The sequence below is a fragment of the Saccostrea cucullata genome, unplaced genomic scaffold (assembly GCF_032062105.1).
Source record: "Saccostrea cucullata isolate Sc308-1 unplaced genomic scaffold, CSIRO_AGI_Scuc_v1 ctg11279, whole genome shotgun sequence".
In the NCBI taxonomy this organism is placed as follows: domain Eukaryota; kingdom Metazoa; phylum Mollusca; class Bivalvia; order Ostreida; family Ostreidae; genus Saccostrea; species Saccostrea cuccullata.
Window position 1 is genome coordinate 1 of NW_026921988.1, and position 19,234 is coordinate 19,234.

General features: G+C 30.5%; 1 protein-coding gene across 1 annotated transcript; it reads left to right on the forward strand.

Annotated features, from left to right (window-relative positions):
* Positions 1-12,755: 12,755 nt before the first annotated feature.
* LOC134261017 (galactose-specific lectin nattectin-like) lies at positions 12,756-15,768 on the forward strand. Its single transcript, XM_062743508.1, has 5 exons — positions 12,756-13,028; positions 14,235-14,322; positions 14,731-14,834; positions 15,015-15,090; positions 15,316-15,768. Exons 1-5 carry the CDS (start codon positions 12,756-12,758, stop codon positions 15,525-15,527), a joined length of 753 nt encoding a protein of 250 aa, XP_062599492.1. The 3' UTR covers positions 15,528-15,768.
* The last annotated feature ends 3,466 nt before the right edge of the window (positions 15,769-19,234 follow it).

A 19,234-nucleotide genomic window follows, 5' to 3' on the forward strand; every position in this document is an offset into this window, starting at 1 on the left:
GGGATGTTCCACAAATTTATTTTACACTTTTTTGAAAAAATTTTAAAACCTATATATTTCTATGTAAAATTTGGATTCCCTTTTGTGACCCCTCCTACCCCTGGTGGTCATGATTTTAACAATTTAGAATCTATATTACCCGAGGATGCTTCAACGTAGATTTCAGCTTTTCTGGCTAACTGGTTCTTGATAATAATATTTTTTAATGTTCCCACCTTGTTTGTCTTTTCTTGATTATCTCCCCTTGGAAGTGGAGCTGGTCCTTTATCAACACTTCACATTACCCAAGGATGCTGTGCACTAAGTTTGGTGAAACTTGGCCCAGTGGTTCAATTCTTGAGAAGAAGTTAAAAATGTGAAAAATTTACAGACGGACGGTCCTGATGGACGGACGGACATACAGAAGGGCAACGAATAAGAGTTATCTGAAAAGCTCACTTGAGCTTTAGCTCTTGCGCAAAAAACTAGCAAAGAAACTTTTTTGCGTTAGTTCATTCTTTTATCTTAAATAAATGATTTAAATAAAATATCGTATGCAATTTCTTTTTCTTGTTATATTATATATATTGTTATAAAGAGAAATGCAGATGGTTGTGCTTCACATTTTTAAGAAAGAAATTTAGACGTTGAGAAAGCATGAACATTCCGCTTTAAGTATACAACACATTTACTTAATGATTAATACCTGTGAAGTCACTATTTCTAAAAACAAATTTTCCATTTCAATGATGTTTTTTAATATGTATTTAGCTACAAGGAAATTTATGTCCTAATCAAACTTATTTAGGGAAGATTTGATCCATGCTTTAAGCTGGACACTTCTCATAATTAGGCACTGTAAGATGGGTTTATAAAACCTTCGATTTCGTAACACTGAATTGCACACTCAAAACTCGTCGCCGACATGTAATATTCCATTGGTGGTATTAGATTTTTTGCGTTTATTCCCGTTTTTTATGTGCATTTCCTGATTGTAAAAAAATGTATTGACCAGTTTTTTTTATTTACATGATAGTTTTTGTCCTGTTTTGGAAAAAATGAGATTTATAAGAGTAGTGTTCAGCCTTTTAAGGGAAAAGAGCGCATACGCAGATCTGGGGTTATGGTCGAAGGGGTTCGGCACTTAATTGAAGGGATTGCGGAACTATGGGAAGAAATTGTATAATAAACTCTTCAAAAAAAAGAAACGCATAGTAGGAACAATGCTCTGAAAAATGTATGATAGTTTTGTCATACCTTTTATTTTTGTATGGTTACGATGTATTCGAGTGAAATGCATGAGTTTTTAATGCAATTGTAAACTTTACAGCTATTCTACAAGTCTCAAAGACAAAAAGACCTGATTTTGCAAAATTCATTTTAGTTTTCATTTGTTGAATTCCGATAAAATTCCTTCAGGTACAAAGGGGCTATCAAAAGTGGGGGTTCTCCATATTTTGAATCTGGTTTTATCTGAAAAATGACGCTTCCTAAAATTGCTGCATCTGAATATTGCGTGGCACAAAAAGGAAAATGGGCGAGTGGAAGCAGGGGCGCCGCAAACTACATTTGCAAGAGGTTTTAATGTTACACACAGACCATATCTAACCTATAAAACATAAACCATTCACATCGAACACCCAATGTTCGCAAAAAATATGGTAGACTATGTGTGACATCAGCAACACAGCATCACTTCCGAGGATTACGTTAATAGCATGAATGTAATGCAAGGATGTCATCTAAAGCATAAGCTATCCCTGAACTGCACAGATTATCTAACAAGACCGTTTTCCGTTGACTAAGAATTATTGCAAGAGGATTATTCTGCCATTGTTCCGACCCCACAAGACCCCAAATATCGACTTCAAAGATCCCAGATCAATAGAGTATGACCACAGCATCTCTGCTGGACATTTTGGTTAAACTACTAGTCCAGAATGTTTATCTGAAAGCCTCATATAAGTTTAATGCTAATGCTTTGTAATGAATGTTAGACAGATAACTGCCTCCAGGACGTTAAAAAAGTTGGTGGTGGTAGCGTAATGAAATATAAAACGGTATTATAAGAAAATAAGACTGATCTGGTTCGAAATCAATGGACTTTGATGGAAAAAAGGTACTCTAACCATGTTCTACCTACACATACCCATTCAAATTTGCAGCATCCTAGAGCCCTATTGCAATCTCACAATACACAGCCACATATGGCTCGTTTGACACACCTATTCTTGCAAAGAAACAACAACCTGTTTCAGTCACAGTCATCTAAATCGCTAGATTTAATCCAAATTAATCATCAATGGACAAAATGGGTTGACATGATTTTCCACAGACAATCGAATCCCCAGACTCTGCAACAGCTGACTAAAGTTCTACATTTGGAGTGGGAGAGTATTCCTATACAGTTTTTATTTCACACATTTGCTTCCATTAGATGCCGTTTGTGGCTATCATTTGTGTCGGGGGGGGGGGGGGGGGGCATACCAGATATTGATCTTTAATGGTCTTAAACTGACTATAATTTTAAAATTGTTGAGTAATGATAACATTTAGATAGTATTCCTGTTGCTTACCACATTTCTGTATTATCAATACATTATTTTACTAAATAACCTCTATGTTCAATGTGTCACTAATATTCAATTATGCATTTCTTTTTTTGAAGAGTATATTTCATTGCAATGTATTAAAAGCTTCTTAAGATATCGTTCAGATTAAAGCACACACAGAATGTATAAGAATAGGACTTTTATTCTTTGACCTTTGGACTTCAAATTGTAAAGGGGTCATTTTAGGCTTTACGAAGTTATAGTATAAAAGTTTACTACAAGAGTTCAAAAGCTTTTTTGGTTCAAGTTGGAAACTTACTATTTTGATTTTATATTTAATTCTAATTTTGCAGACTAAACATATTTGGAGAATGGAACGGCTGAACGTTGAAAAGTTTTTGTACACAATGAGGAAACAACACTTTAGAATCTCAGTCGCAATATAGATTGTACTCAAAAACACTTTGAACAGGAAGATATAACAAGGATGCACACAAACAATCGATTGAAATAGATATTAAAATTATAAAGATACAGATATATATTGCACTAAATCATTGTTTTAAAAGTACACGAAACTATTTATAACCTTGTCCTTCAGACATGCGGGTATTTGGATACTTTTTTATATTTAGTTGGTCCGATTTATAGACAAAAATACTTCTAACAGCAAATAATTATTATTTGGTCCAGCATAGTTTTTAAACCTAATTCGAGTATGGTAAACCCGACAAAATATGCTGGCTTTCATGAAAATGGCGTTAAAGAGGTCAAAATGGCGATTCAAAATGGCGGACATATAATTTTTCTAATTTTCACTTAATATCGTTCAAAAAGGAGAAATAATGTGTGAATATCTCAATGAATTTACTACAAGTATCAAAATGATAATAGAATGCTAAAATTATTAGTTTAACTTAGAAAATTTAGTAGTTTGTACACTTAATTCGAATTTTCTCTGATTTATTTGTCTATTGTTTCTATATTCTGTATTGTTCGGGATTTTACATTTGCAAACATCCATACACTGCAAATTTGTGTGTTTTCCTTTGCATCTCACAATTCTACAACTGAATAATGGTGAAGCTGTAAGTTAAAAGTCAAAATAGAGATTCAAAATGGCGGATATTCATATTTTTCCAAATTATTTCTTAATGTCGTTTAAATAGAAGTAATAATTTGTGAATGTCTTACTGAGCGTAGTAAAACTATGTAAAATGACAATAGAACACTAATATTATCATCACTTTGATTTGGTGAAATTTATATATTTAAATTTGAAATGTGTTAATATAATGGCGATTCAAAATGACATCGTATACATGTACACTCGAATTTCGTGAAAAACTCAAACTGCTCAATTCTGAGTCGTTCTGCAGAAAATAAATTAATGTTTTTTTCTTATTTATATAGTATATATAGTATATTGATTAGTCTATTAAATATGAACAAACAAAATAATTTAGTTTCACTTTTTGTCTGGAAATTGCTAAACAAACTAAAAAAGTTTTTCCAAACTTTCCCCTCGTATTCGACCGTGTTCCAAAGCATTTGAAAGCCCTGTCCGCCTAAATCACTCCTGAATCGCTGTCTTTATCAACGCGCACTTCTACTCAAACATCCCTCAGCTCACCATCAAATATAACTGAAGAAATTCTTGTTTGTTTCATTGATATTTTGTACTAGCTTTTGAAATTAGCACTTATAAGAGCTAAGTATTATCCCCTAACATCTTCTATTCCAGCTTTATGGTTAATGTTTAAAAATTAAATTTTGTCTTCCAAAATCTTATGCAAAATGAACTAGAGATACTGTGAGCAATTAGCTCACCAAATGATACCCCGGCCCTATCCGTATGAATATAATAACAGTTCCATGTTTTGCTATGGTAAAAACAAAATATGTGTCGGATCAAAAAGTAAAATAGGAGGTGCACAATGGCAATATGTAATAAAGATTCAGTGAAAATTTCATCAAATTTCATTTAGTGGTATGAGAGGAGTTGCGGATAAGATATGGGTAGCGTAACAGACGGACGGTTGAACATATCGATCACTATATACACTCCTGCTTGAGAAGAGGGGGGATAAAAAAATCTCTCTATATTCAAGACATGTAGCTTTCTATTTTGTGACTGTATAGATTCATTGTCTTTTTGGGTAGAAAGGTCATTCTATTAGCAAGAAAATTCTCAAAGTTTATCATCTGGAATCACATTGTGTGCATATTTTGGTGAGAACAGTTGTATAATCATGCAATTTGACAGCGCTTGCAGATCCCTTGTGATTTCTTTCACGTACAAGCTTTTGTACCAATAGGTCTAAGTCATTCTTGACTTTAATCTAGGCAACACTTCCCTTGACAACAAAATTTTCTTGAACACTCCAAGAACTTTACATGCAAGGCAACTTGATCAGACTTCTTTGTTAGGATAGTGTAAGGTCGTATCAAGAATCAAGGGGAAATTGAATACAAACATTTTCCTCTTTCAGATTTTGTAAATTTCGAAATTTAAATACACTTTTGAATACAAGGTTATCCGTTAACAACATGAAATATTTATGAATACTTTTGAATCTTTGACTGAGAATAACAAAATGCAAATGCAGGGACTCAGAATCATGTTAGACAATCAAGAAAATTTATGGTTTACGTATATTATATACTGATTTTTCTTAAAAAAATATGTTTTTATTTGGATATTATAATATATTCAGATGTATATGCTGTAGCAATTACTAGCCCTCTTATTTAACGTGGTCCATCATTTTAAAAATCATACTAACTTATGTTGCATTAGACCTTCCACATGAACATAAAACTTTTTTTTTCAAAAATAGATAAAAAATTTCTTGCAACTGATATGAATTAGCAACCCTCGAACTACAATGTTCACTCGATTTAATATTCGGGGAATACTGCTCTTAGGGTAGGTTAATTTTCATATTGTCTTCTAAAAAGCAATTGTTGTATAGGAAAATACTATTAACTTTTTATATAGAGAAGCATGGTGAGACAGATAGTAGGTAAAATATCCGATGGAACTGTAGTCAAAAGCTTATCTTAATAATAGAAGTAATCAAACAATAATCCATGTCATAAAAATTCTAAGTAATTAAAAAAATTTTATGCCCATCTTCCATTGCATATTTGATCATTATTTCATTAATAAAAAAACAAATTGTTTTCAAGATTTCTGCAAAACGACTCAGAATTAAGCAGTTTGAGTATTTACAAATAAGAGTGTATATGACGTCATTTTGAATTTCCATTTTGAGCTAAAATACATTTTAAACTACTAAATTTTCAAAATCAAAGTGATAATATTAGTGTTCTATTGTTATTTTATGATAGTTGTACTATGCTATGTACTATGTTATATATTCACAAATCCTATTTAAACGACATTAAGAAATAATTTTAAAAAATATGAATATTTGCCATTTTCAGTCGACATTTTGACTTTTAACTTACAGTTTTTAAACTAATTGAATTCAACTCAGGACAGAATGGCCGATGCACTGGTCATGGCGTTATAATCTTAAGCAAGTCGGAACACAGATACGGAAATTTGTAATAATTGTTACACAATAATCATTTTCTCCTTTAATCATTTTTGTTCAACTTAATTTTCTGAAAAATCTGGCCCGCATATAGTAAAACAGACTTTAATCAAAATTTCAAGCAAAATGTTTATTATTTATTGAATTAATCAATAAAATTGAAGATATCACATCTTTTGGAAAATAATATGGAAAAATATTTAAGGAGAACATGACTTCTACAGGGTTAAAATACATAATATTTTAACTAAAGCTTAAGATCCTTCATGATCGTAGAGCAAAAATTTGAAATTTAACCTATCGGAAAAATATCGCTGAATAAATAAGAAATTGTCATTTCCTTGTAGTGACCGGTTCTCCCGTCTTCCATTCCTAAAAAAGAAATAGAAAATAATTTGAACATATACGAAAGACACAAAGAAAAACAGAAGTATTAGTATATATCATTACTTTTTTTCTTTGTGTTTTTCGTATATGTTCATATATGAACTTTTCAAAATAAAAAAAAGTGTAAAAATATTAATATAATAACAAATTCCAATTAACAGACCTTTGATCTGCTGCAGAGGATTTAAATACAACGAGGAACAAAAGAACTGCATGCTTTTGTAAGTCTTATTTAATTATAACTGTTGTTTCTGTAAATGAAAAACCGTTTGCATGATTTATTTACGCTGTGTTTTTAAAGGCTAGCAATTATTAATTATTGAAATGATTCGCCCTTCTGTGTAGATATTTTAAAGTTTTATTACATGTTTAGGCATTTTGACATAAGGATGATAAAGGCCGGCTGTACTTTTGGATACATCGTCGGAAACCCACGGTCGGTCTCGCTTCTCTTACCTAAGAGAAGCGAGACCGACCGTGGGTTTCTGACGATGTTTTAGATAGGGTAGATTAATATGTAAAATAGTCCTCAAAATTTATTTTGTTTTAATTTATATTAATTTCACTTCCTTTGACCTTTTAAGCATTTGCAGTTTGTACATTTGAATAAGATTTTTCAAAAATGCAAGTACAAAATTAAAATGAAGGTGAATAAAGGGCGTTAGAAGGAAAGATAATCCTCATTATATAAATTAGAGAGATATTAATTGTTAACAATGTCAAGGAAATATTTAGGATTGGAGAAATTTATTTCATGAAAGGCTATACTTGTAACTTCACATATTTGGTTTTTGTTTTTAATTCTCAAGAATAAAAAGGAAACTTATATACATATATAGCATTAACTGCAATCGTTGAATACTTTATTGGTTAACGTTTTCTTTTCTAAAAATAACTGATATTTTACTAAGCGCCCGGCGGCAACAAAGTTCGAAAAAGCTATTTTTAGCATATAGATTACAGTCAAGGTCACAAGGTCATTGACCTTGATGTTATTTGAAAGCACTTAATTAGTGAAGTAAACATACAAATATAAAGTCTCTACCTCCAAGGGTTGATACGTCTCCTCCATATCGTCCCACATTGCGGTGTCGACTATGAGAACGATATGAACAAGAAAACAGCAGGCAACAGAAACAAAGCTAGCTGAACGAGAAGCAATATGTTAATGTATTATGAATTATAGGGCATATGCAAGTGTACTTCGATGTAAACAATGGAGATAGAACATCGTGCATCTTGCACTTGACACTATTATAAACAATAGGTACTTCGATTCATGTGTCTACTTTAGTGATATTTTCATTAATCCGCTTTTTGGATCCAATTAAAAGACACACATATGCTACTTTTTTGTATCAGTATCAGTGATATTAAGCACTTTTTAAAATCATCCTTTCTTTTAATGCGTTACAAATTTAAAAAGACAATTAATTGATACCGAGTCTGATGAAAAAAATCAGTTTATTAGAATTCTTTTACAAACGCCATTTTCGAATTAGGAGAGAAGGAAACTTTCACAAAGAATGGATAAGAGGGGTTAAATTCAGGTTTTTGTACTACTTGTAATAATATTCGAATGTCGCCTGGAAAGATGGTCGATTACTGCAGTTAAAATAATGTTTAAAAAAATCTGGTAAGTATTTGTTTGCGTATAAATGAAAGTCGCTTTCACATGCAACTGTTCGATATGACAGGTAGGATAGTACTTTCTTTAAATTAAAAAAAATCAATAGAGAATCAGGAGACTATTTCATTTCAATTAATTATCACTCCTGGAGAAAGACGAAACAGTCATCTTATCACTTCCTTTATTAACAACAAAGACTGTTTTAAATTAATTATCCCTCTTATTCTCAAAGGGAAACGAACAATGTATGTATGCTATTCATGTAAGCGAAATATATTAAACTCAAAATTGGCATCTTTATGTTTCATCAATGTCAATTCATACAAATAGTTCAAAACTATTGCTTTGTTAAAATAGACATTTGTCATTAACAGATAACAGGGTTTTCATCATTTGCATCCCTAGCGTGTATTATCTTCCGTTATCGTGCTGGCCATGCAGTATAATTACATAACAACATATTTTTATGAATTCGTTTTTGAATTTTTTTTAAAGATTAATTTTTTTTCCGTGGCCTTTTGTTATTCATTACCAAATAAAAAAAACGAATGCATCTTCGAATTCATGATCATTGCATTGTCCTTTTGAAAAAGCCACATGCATGTAGTGAACATATATATATCGTTTTATTTATGAAGACAACTCAATTAAATGAATTAAGAATTGGCTATAAGACTTAAGTTTGCATTAATCTGATTGATGTAATGCTTTACAGATGTATTATTATCTTAATTTCTTGAGTACATTTTCAATAATAAACATCATTGTTCACTTTTAGATCCCTAAAGCATATGTTTTGGTTCAAAAGATTTGATTGACAAAATGTCAGTTATCCCACACATTAACAATATTTTGCAATTTGTTGAATTCTTTTGAGAATTTTTTTTTTTTTCAATATTCAATTACGAAATTAAAAAAATAAATGATCTGATCGAAATAGCAAAACAAAAAGGAGTTTAAATTTCAATAAACATTAAGATGATAATCTACGTGTAAATGCATGTTTGTAAATACACGATAATACATGTAAGCTTGTAAAACTTCAAAAAAAAAAAAAAAAAAAAAAAAAAAGAAAGAAAGAAAGAAAAAACAGGAAGAATCGAAGTTACAGCTAGGTCGAAGTATTTCAGAACTTAGAGCATGTTTCAAGTGCATGAGCATAATGTACTGGCAAATTAGATATCGTGGGTAATAAATAATAATAGAGTGGATGGAATCATTTTTCCTTGGATTGACTTTTGTTACATATATTAACTGTATTATTTTTAAATTGATATCATATTAAAATGATGAAAAGAAAAATTTGACTCTCAGTGGAACAGGTGGAACCAATTGTTTCTGTAGTTCTCTCTCTTTCTCTCTCTCTCTCTCTCTCTCTCTCTCTCTCTCTCTCTCTCTCTCTCTCTCTCTCTCTCTCATATGTATGTAAATACACAATTCTGTTCTAATATAAAAACAATGGGTGCTTTGTACAAAATGAGTTGTAATGAAAAAATATAATAAAATAAAAACTGCAGTATTTTTGTTATGGTAGTCATGCAGTGACATTGATATTTATATATAAAAGAGAATGTATTAAACTGTAAGCTTTAAAGCCATTGAACAATTACCAGCACCTTTAGTGTCACGGGACCTCCACTTTTATGGTCTTGCCCGAAAGAATGTACTATCCACTCAGCTTCGGAACGATGTAGTTTTCTATGAACAATAATATCATCTAGCAATATAAACGTTATAAAAAACCAAACCCCTGATATTTTTTTTCATGTATTCTATCAAAAACCTTTCAAATCATGTGTAAGTCCTTGAAACAAAAATAATTTGAGAATTAAAAAAAAAACATTTCTAAAAAAAAAACAATAAAGTGAATTATTTCAATTCAAGGTAATTATTGAATCTTTCTCTCTCTCTCTTTCTCTCTCTCTCTCTCTCTCTCTCTCTCTCTCTCTCTCTCTCTATATATATATATATTATATATATAATTTTGTAAGTTTGCATTGAAAAACTTCATCTGAAATTAATACCATTAGACACAAAGAATAACTTTTTATGAAATATTGTCGAGTATTTACATTTGCGAAGCTTTGTACTAAGCTAACAGTAAAATTGATTTAAATGCCATTGTCGTGTGCGTGAAATATGCATGGAAAACTTCAGCTGAAATTATATCACATTGAGATTACAAAGACGTTTATTAAATGTAAAGATATAGGACAGCGAGAAATTCAAATCTGTCGATACAATGAATTTGTTGGGAAATGCAATTTATAATAATAAAGTCAAATGCTGACTGACATTTTTCATACAAATTGTTAGACAATTATATACAAGTAAAAAGTGAATTGTCCTGGGATGTTTCCGTTATTTCCTGATCATGACATGTAGCCGACGACGGATGTGACCGGTCGGCAAGGGATGCTCACTCTTCCAATGCACCTGATCCCTCCTTTGAATTTTTGAAATCCGTGCTTGTTTTGCTCAAATTTTGTATTGATTAATGTACTTTTGAGGTTGAATATTATTTGTTATTTCCATAGAGTTCATTATTGCAACACCATATACATATTTGGAGTGCGCCATTAATGCTATATTGTTTTAAAAATTATATTGGAAAAACTCTTTTTTTATTTTATATGTAATTAACATTGACCTCAGTATATGTACATGCTTAAGAAGGGAAAATTGGCTATGGACAAAATTCAAAACAATTATCGCTTAAAGCAAACTTTAAGATTGTAATTTCCAAATCTAAAATGAATAATTATATAATACACAAGATATATCCCAATGATGTCTTTTATACATGTTGATTCCGAAATGAAGATAAATGGAACGACAAGACACGGCGACCCTTTTCTCCACTGGAAAAAAGCTTACTAGTAAACAATTCGGCCCAATATCGCAGTAGATGCGACATTGGATTATAAAGCGTAAACTGACCCAAACCTGGGGCCCGTTTCACCAAAGCCTATTCAGAGAGCTACTCCGGCGTAAAGCCGGGACAAGCTTAACAGTTTTCCTTTTATCAAAAAGCGTATCTTGATCCCGGGACTATATTTAGGCTAAGATTTTACGTCCGCACATGGCCATAGTTAGGCATTCGTTCGGGCGCGAACATAAAATTAAGCAAATAGTAAGGGACTTTTTTCTATAGCTACATGTATCTAGAGTTTAGTATATCGTAACCACTTTATGAACCTTCGTCCCATTTTAATAAACATAAGCAAGATAATGAATCATGCATTCGAGTTGACGAAACTATGAGTATTTTGTTTTAGACATAGAATGCATTTTTATACAGAATCCTTAGTAGTAAATATATAAAGTTTATTTCTTGATTTAAAACATGATCATGTGTAAATCCTCTTTTTTCATGGAAGTATATATTTCCTATGAAAATACAGATTGAAAACCTTTTTCTGTCTTAAACCTACTTAATTATATGTACCTGAATCAGTTTTTATGGAATCTAGACATTTATTATCGACTGCGAAGTCATTAACCTGTATCAATTTCGGGAAGGGGTACAGTTACAGTTACTTATTACAGTAACCCCCTCCCCCATGAGTGTCTGTAATTAAAACTCTAAAATAGATATTCCAGCTTGATTCTAATACATTTTCCTTTCACTTATAAGACATTCAATATTGAAAATGTAAAAAAATAAAACTATTTTTTACAACGCTTTAAAGATACATTCCTCCATCAAAACCCTATAAAGCCATGCTGGTTTCTTTTTTAATCAATGCAAGAATTCATTAATCTATAATATGTTGTTAATATGTACTTTGAAGTACAGTATTACAGGTACGTGTATGTGCACAATGGACAATGTTTAGGTATTTGTGCATGTGCAATGCAACGTTGTCAAGGACTTAGCCCAGTCCTGAGACTAAGAGTATCGTTTACGACTATAGACTAACCCCGATTTGTGAAACGCAAATTACGCCTGACTTTAATTTTGGCTCAAGTCCTGGAAGTACACATGAGTTATGGCTTAAATTTACGACTTTTGATATAAAGGGTCCATGGTTATGCTCGAATAAATTGACCAAGAATTGCTTAAATATTAATAATTCATAAATAAATAAATGAAATCAAACTAGCAAATGGAGACCAAAAAAATCATTTTGTTTTCCTAAAAATATAGTAAACAAAACGCTTACAATTCTTCTTAAATCTTGTTAAAGGAAAAATTATCATGGGAATTATCTGAAGAATATACAGAATATTTTTTATCAAAGTGAGTTATTTCATTTTAAAGAGAAACACATTCTTACAGAAGATTATTCATGTCTTCGTTTCTTTTTTTATTAGTTAATGAAAGTATTTGAGATTTAAATTTTGAAAAATTTTGTTATTTATAATCGCAAAGGTACATTCCCTCCATGAATCAATCAAATTTATTGGCTTATAGATCCAATTAAATATTCTTACTATTTTAAAGGCTTTATTGATTTAGAATTACACACTGAAACTGCTTGTTCATGCTTAAAGCTTTTGTGCTATTCAACCGTTTAGCAATCATTTATTTTTGAAAATCCATTTAAACAAATTACATTTCAGGGATCCTTTCTGAATTAAAATGACATTTATATCTTTTCTATAATGTTAGTATTTAAAGTGATTATATTTTGTTTTGCAATGTATTATGCTGAATCTGAACAAAATGACAACCTTATCAATGTAACGTTATCGGGACATTGCGTTAAAACAAGCAGGATCGTAAATATTTTACCTATTTTAGGACGGAAACAGTGTGTTCAAGAATGTTCACAGAACGGTAAATGCAAGTCTGTGAACTACCAAAAACAACATCTGAAATGTGAGCTTATATCAGCAAAACATGGCGATCCGGGATTAAGTTTAGTACTGGGTTCAAATTGTGAGTACATTGAAATGGAAAATCAGCCTCAGGTCAGTAATGATACTAATTTTTCCAATCACGATCTAGTTGTAGTATGGTTGATTCTTTTTTTTGGGGGGGGGGGATGGATAAGTCCTTGTTACACATCAGCAGATTATTTTTAAGAAAACATTGGATTTGGGGAGCGACAGAGCTAAATCTGGAAAGAATTTTAATTTTTCTGTGCATAAATGATTACCTGTATACATCTTCAAGATTTATATCTCTGTAAAATTGAACTCTTTGTAAACAATTATAAGCGTTGTTTCTACGAATTCTTTTACTGTTTTTTTAGTTGAAAAATGAGGCAATTTGCAATTACGACTTAAAAGCAGTATCCATGAGTTACAAAAGAAAAACAAAATTAGACATATATAGGATATATTTATGATTCATTAATGAAGTGCATTTGATCGAATTGATGTATCACCCAAATGCACATGACAGTATAAATTCGCCAAGTTAATTATTATTATTATTTTTTGAGCGATATTGTTAATGCTAGAAATTTCTTATCATCTTATTTGTATTTGAATATTACAAAGTCTATCATACGAACATTCGGTCTAAGAGAAATTTCATTCATAAAAGGGAAATATTTTCCTTATTTGTTAACGTATTGAAGAAAAAAAAACAATTATGTAAAAATGGATACATTGTTTTAAAAAGTCAGTTCTTTCATATATTCAGGAAAATAAAACAAAAACAAAAAAAAAATACAAAGAAGAGAAACTATGCTTGAGTATTTCGGTTGAAAGGTTTAATTACAAAGAAAAATGTAGAGATAAAGGGTAGCAATTTCAAGCTCAAAAGTTTAAAATTTAAAATTACAAAATAGGAGCCGAGCAAAAAAGGACCTACATAACATCAGAGATTGGGATCATGTGCCATGAACAAAATTTTTAAACATCCATTAATTTAATTTATTATTTTTATTATAGTATCAAACATGACTTTACGAATTGAAATGTTTTCAGGGTATTTAAAAAAAAAACAAGGAAAAGAAAAAAGAAATAACGATTCTACGTTAGCCCGTTGAGGCCAGTTCAGAGAAAAACGTAATTATATTGCAATTGAACGCAATAAAAAAATATTACACTCTCTGAACTAGCCTCATAGGGCTTCCTTACAATTCATTGTAATTAATGAAAATTCTCTAAATTTCGAATGTACCAGTAATTTAGGGAAATTCATTAAAATTATTATTTCTTTTACAGGAGTTTACTAAATCCTGTGAGACAACCTCTTCTTGTAGTGGACATTGCACTTCTCTGACCAGCGGAAAACCATTCTGTACACAAGAATGTAAGTAATTCTATATTCTAATTCAATATTCTATATTGGCTGCATGTGTTCTCATGAAACTTTTGAATCATTTTGCAAACATATGAGAATAACGCAAAACCGTTTTTAATCTACATCAAAATTCGACTCAATTTTTAGGGAAAAAACCGATAAAACATCTTTAAAGGAATCTTTATTAAATATTTATAGAATTCATGTTATTAAATTTGAATATTGAGTAATGTGCCATCCCTAAGGATTTGAAAAGCATTTGTCTCTTAATCATAAGATAAAAGTACACCGACAAAAATTTGTATTCATGATTATTTTATAGAGTTCATATTATTGCATGGATGATTTTTACAGAAACAATTCTTTGCTTAAAAATAAAGTGATTTAATTTTGTACCATGATAATCTATTTTTACAGCTAATGAAAAACGCCAAAGTATAGAATGTCCTTCATCATGGCAGGTTATTGGGGACAAGAAATATTGCCTTGTAAACAATGCACTCTCCTGGCAGGCCTCTCAAGTATGTATGAAAATCACTATGGATAACCCAATAATGTTCTTCATAAAATTTCAACAAAACGCAACGAATTGTCATATGCATCAAAAGAGAAGTCAGGTCTTTTTGCTGGAATATTCGATCTATATCAGTTTTAAAGATATAATTATGTGTTCTTTTATGGTTTTTTTTTTTTCATTTCAGAATAGCTGCATTTTGATGGGGGCAAATCTTTTGGCAATAGAAACCGAAGAAGAACAAACTTGGATTGGAGAAAAACGTAACATTTATCTGTTGTTCTTGATTGATTTACGTTTTCAATTCATCAATTAAGATTATATTATTTAGACAAAGGGAAATATCAGTTATTAATTGTTCTTTTTACTGAAAAAAGAAAACACAAGTACTTTTACCAATGAAAATAAGATAACAATTAAGAACACATTAACGCATTAAATATTTTACTTATTTGTCAGTTAGCTACACATATTCTGTAAATTTGCAGTCTCTGGAAATGATTGGTGGATAGGGGGTACAGATGAATATTCTGAGGGCATTTTTTACTGGAAACACTCATACACAGCGTTGAATTTCACAAACTGGTATGATGGGGAACCGAACGCACTTGCGGGAGAAGATTGCATCGAAATGTATTCCGGAGGTGGCTGGAATGACAATTTGTGTAACTCAACTCGTTCCTATATTTGTGAAAAATAGATAAAATAATGAAGAACTTTTTTTTAAAGGAAAGTTACAAACCAAAGAGCTTTAAATGGCAATGTTGAAATGAAGGTCAAGTTTATAAATAAGACACTCCCCGGTTTAATCTGAATTACTCTTTTCTACTCAACAGTATATGATTGAAATTTGGATTCTTAAATAAAACTTCTATGAAAACATTTCCATCTTCAGTGATAAAACTGTTATATTTTAAGTTTTTAAAAATAAAATGCAAAAATGGACTCGAAGGAGTTTGCACGAGGAGAATGGATGTTTTCTATTATTGCTAATTTCACTTTTAGTTTGGATCGAAAGTAAGTGTACATTCTGCGTGGAATAAGTTTTCAAAAGTGAAGATTTTTTTTTCATTCCCAGGGAAACATTTCTCCAAAATTTATAATAGGAAAACATCAGCATCTACTATTTTTAATTGCTTTTTATAAATTGAATCAGAATTCTTTTTGACCGTGCGGAATAAATGGCAAATACAAGACAGTATACAGGGCTAATACGGATCGCAAAATACATGTCGTTCCGCCCACCACATTCCCCTTTTGCATTTCTAATACAGAACAGTTAACTTCGAAGAAACCACCACTATTTTGTCAGAACAATAGTGAAGGTGTACTTTAAAGAAAATATATAAAGCAATAGTGTAAATAAAATGTAGATACTTAAAAATTCCAACGAACTTTCAAAGAATTTGAAATAACAAGATTTTACAAAAATCAAAAGCTTGAAAATTAACGACTCTCCAACATTTTACATATCCATTCATCTTTATAAATTGAAATTTAGGCTTTTTGATATCAATGGCAGCTGATTTAAAAAAAAAATTGAACTCTTAAAATTAACTTTCCTTGTCATTGGTCTTTTGCAAAATTATGTTCTTGAAAAGTATTCTGACCGTACAGACAAGTACTCTGAAACTTGACGTAAAAATGCTTGTTTCTGAATAACACTATATATGTGTTTCTTTAAGACCAGGTCTTACAACAATCAATTGGGATTCCCATGGGTACCAATTGCGCCCCGTTACCAGCAGACATAGTTTTGTATTCATATAAAGTAAATTTGTGCAAAATCGTATGCTTGAAAAGAAGAAAACACTTACCGTGGCCTTCAACTCGACATTTAGATATATCTACAAAGTATTTTCAAATTTGATTGGTCACTATATACCAATGAGAGGACTCAAATTTATTTTACCTAGTATTCTCGGGTCATTGAACAATGAGGGATATTTATCGATCCTATGCCTGTCGTGACACAGATCCTCGGTTTTACCATTTCCCATTAAATAAGTTCAGTCATGGTGAGATTCGACCTAATTACCTCGCGATCAAGGATAGATGAAAGGATGTGTTTAAAGAAAACAAATTTTTCTGTATCTGATATTGGATGCTTGCATTTTATTTACTATATTGCGTAGAAACTGCATTTTTTTTATTTAAAGAGATAAGCAAAACCGTTTACATGGCCGTTAAACATTATTACCGTATTTGGAGGGATTTAAGATTTCATAATTTGTCCATAATGATTTTTTTCTGAGCAAACAATTACATGCAATGAGTAAAATTAAACGCACTGTTTTATATGGGCTCCAAACAAACGGGTCCATACTCATTTAAAAACCTTCGTAGAATTTTCCAGCTAAACAAGCTAAGGTTCAATTAAAATGCCAGTTGTAAATCAATTTTAATTATTATTAATAATGTTAATATTAATATATCTTTTATGAATAATTCACTTGAACAACGGAACACATTTATTTGAAAAGAAGGAAATTCTCGTGCGATGAAATAAAAGAAATCATTGATTAAGCTTACTTTTGAGTAAATGCAGTGCAGTATATCTCTATAGATTATGAAAACTTTAAATATAACAAATAGATTTTATCATAATTTGAGTAATTGAGGAGAGTTCAATTCACACAGTTTAGAAAAAATATGAATGAAACCTGATCTGATGGATCAAAATCAGGATTTCCTTATAGTATAGTTCCTCAATTGTGAACTTAAAATGATAGAAATAGACGTTATTTATCTACACGGAGTTTATAAATATGTTTTTCCTGCTTTCATCAAATGAAGTTGTAGGATGACAAGACATACACCTATCATTAACGATGGTCAGATTAATAGAATTTATTGTTGTCAGTAGTACTTATTTTCAAACTACCAGTGGTCAAGATGGTCGATGTGACGGGTATGTACAAGGTATTAACATACTTTTTTTATCGTAGAGATATTGAAATCAATTTACATCACTTGTTTAAGTTTTGTTTTGTCAAATTGCACTGGCATGCATATACAATTGGCCCCTTACATTTACAGCTATTGATATCATGTAGTTCGTAACCTTATAAATAACTAACGAAAGTAAACAAAAACAACTTCGACTAGTAAAATGGATACATGCATGATGCATTACTCAATAATAGAAAAAAGAATTATTTTCTTTGACTTCGTTTATTGTTATCCAAAACAACCCTTGCAAAATAGGGGGAACTATCACGATTTGTTGAATTCAAAAAGTTAATTAATAGATTAATAGATTAACTAGATTAATAAAATGATTTTTTTACAGTCCGCTGATGTGCTGTCGAAGATTTAAATACAATGAAGAAGAAAATATATGTTTGTGTATTCAACAACAACCCATACTTGGATGGCATTACAAAACATGCGACTAGAGAAATCACTGATATTGATTGTTTGAAAAATTGAATGTCTATTACAAGTCATTGATATTGAATTCGAATTAGTATTAAGAAAGACACCTCACTGTCGTACCATGGTAAACAATACTGGCTTCTATTTATTATTACTTTCTATATAGACAAGTATTGTTAAGGTTTTTAGTAGATATGTCAGCAATTTCATAAGATTAAAGGTACATTCTTTTTAAGGTCTTTTAGCTGACATTTTTCAGAAATGGAATAATTGATAAAAATGTCAAGGGAAAATACATTTTTATTAACAATTACTTGTACATATATTACGTAACTTTAAGAGATATATTTAGCAGTACATATATCGTCCGAAAAATTCAAATAATCATGGGGTGTACTACATGTAAGGTAGAAGAAAAACCATCTTTGTTAATGTATTACTATTTCTACACTTTCTACACTCTTTCATATCAACGAGTTATATAAATTCTAAATTGTATTAAATTATCGCTGCAATTACATTGGTACATTTGAAACAAATAATTATTTATTAATTAATTTAAACCTATCCATTTCTTCCTCCAGTGGATCTATGTACAACTACTTCTCAATGCAATTTGACGTAAAATGCACGAACTATAATTATAATTACAGAAAAGCATAAAAATCACATATTGAGTTTAAATCATCTTACACATACATTGTATGCAAGTTATGTAGATATACTAGTTAAAAAGAATTCTCTTTCTGAATGTTATTACCCACGTGTAAAGAGTTATCGTTCTTTGTACAAATATGTATGATACGGAAAAATAAAAATATGGCAGTTCTATAAATTTTTAAAAAGTTTTATTATACAATTCAATACATTGACCAAAATTGAATTTTTAAAGATATAAATCAGCAATTTTAAATATTCTGAATTTATTTTTTTTTTCAAAGAATATTATTAAAAACTTATATTGAATCCTGTTACAAAATATTTCATATATATACTTCTCAACACGGTTTAAAAGCGTAGTAGAGTATG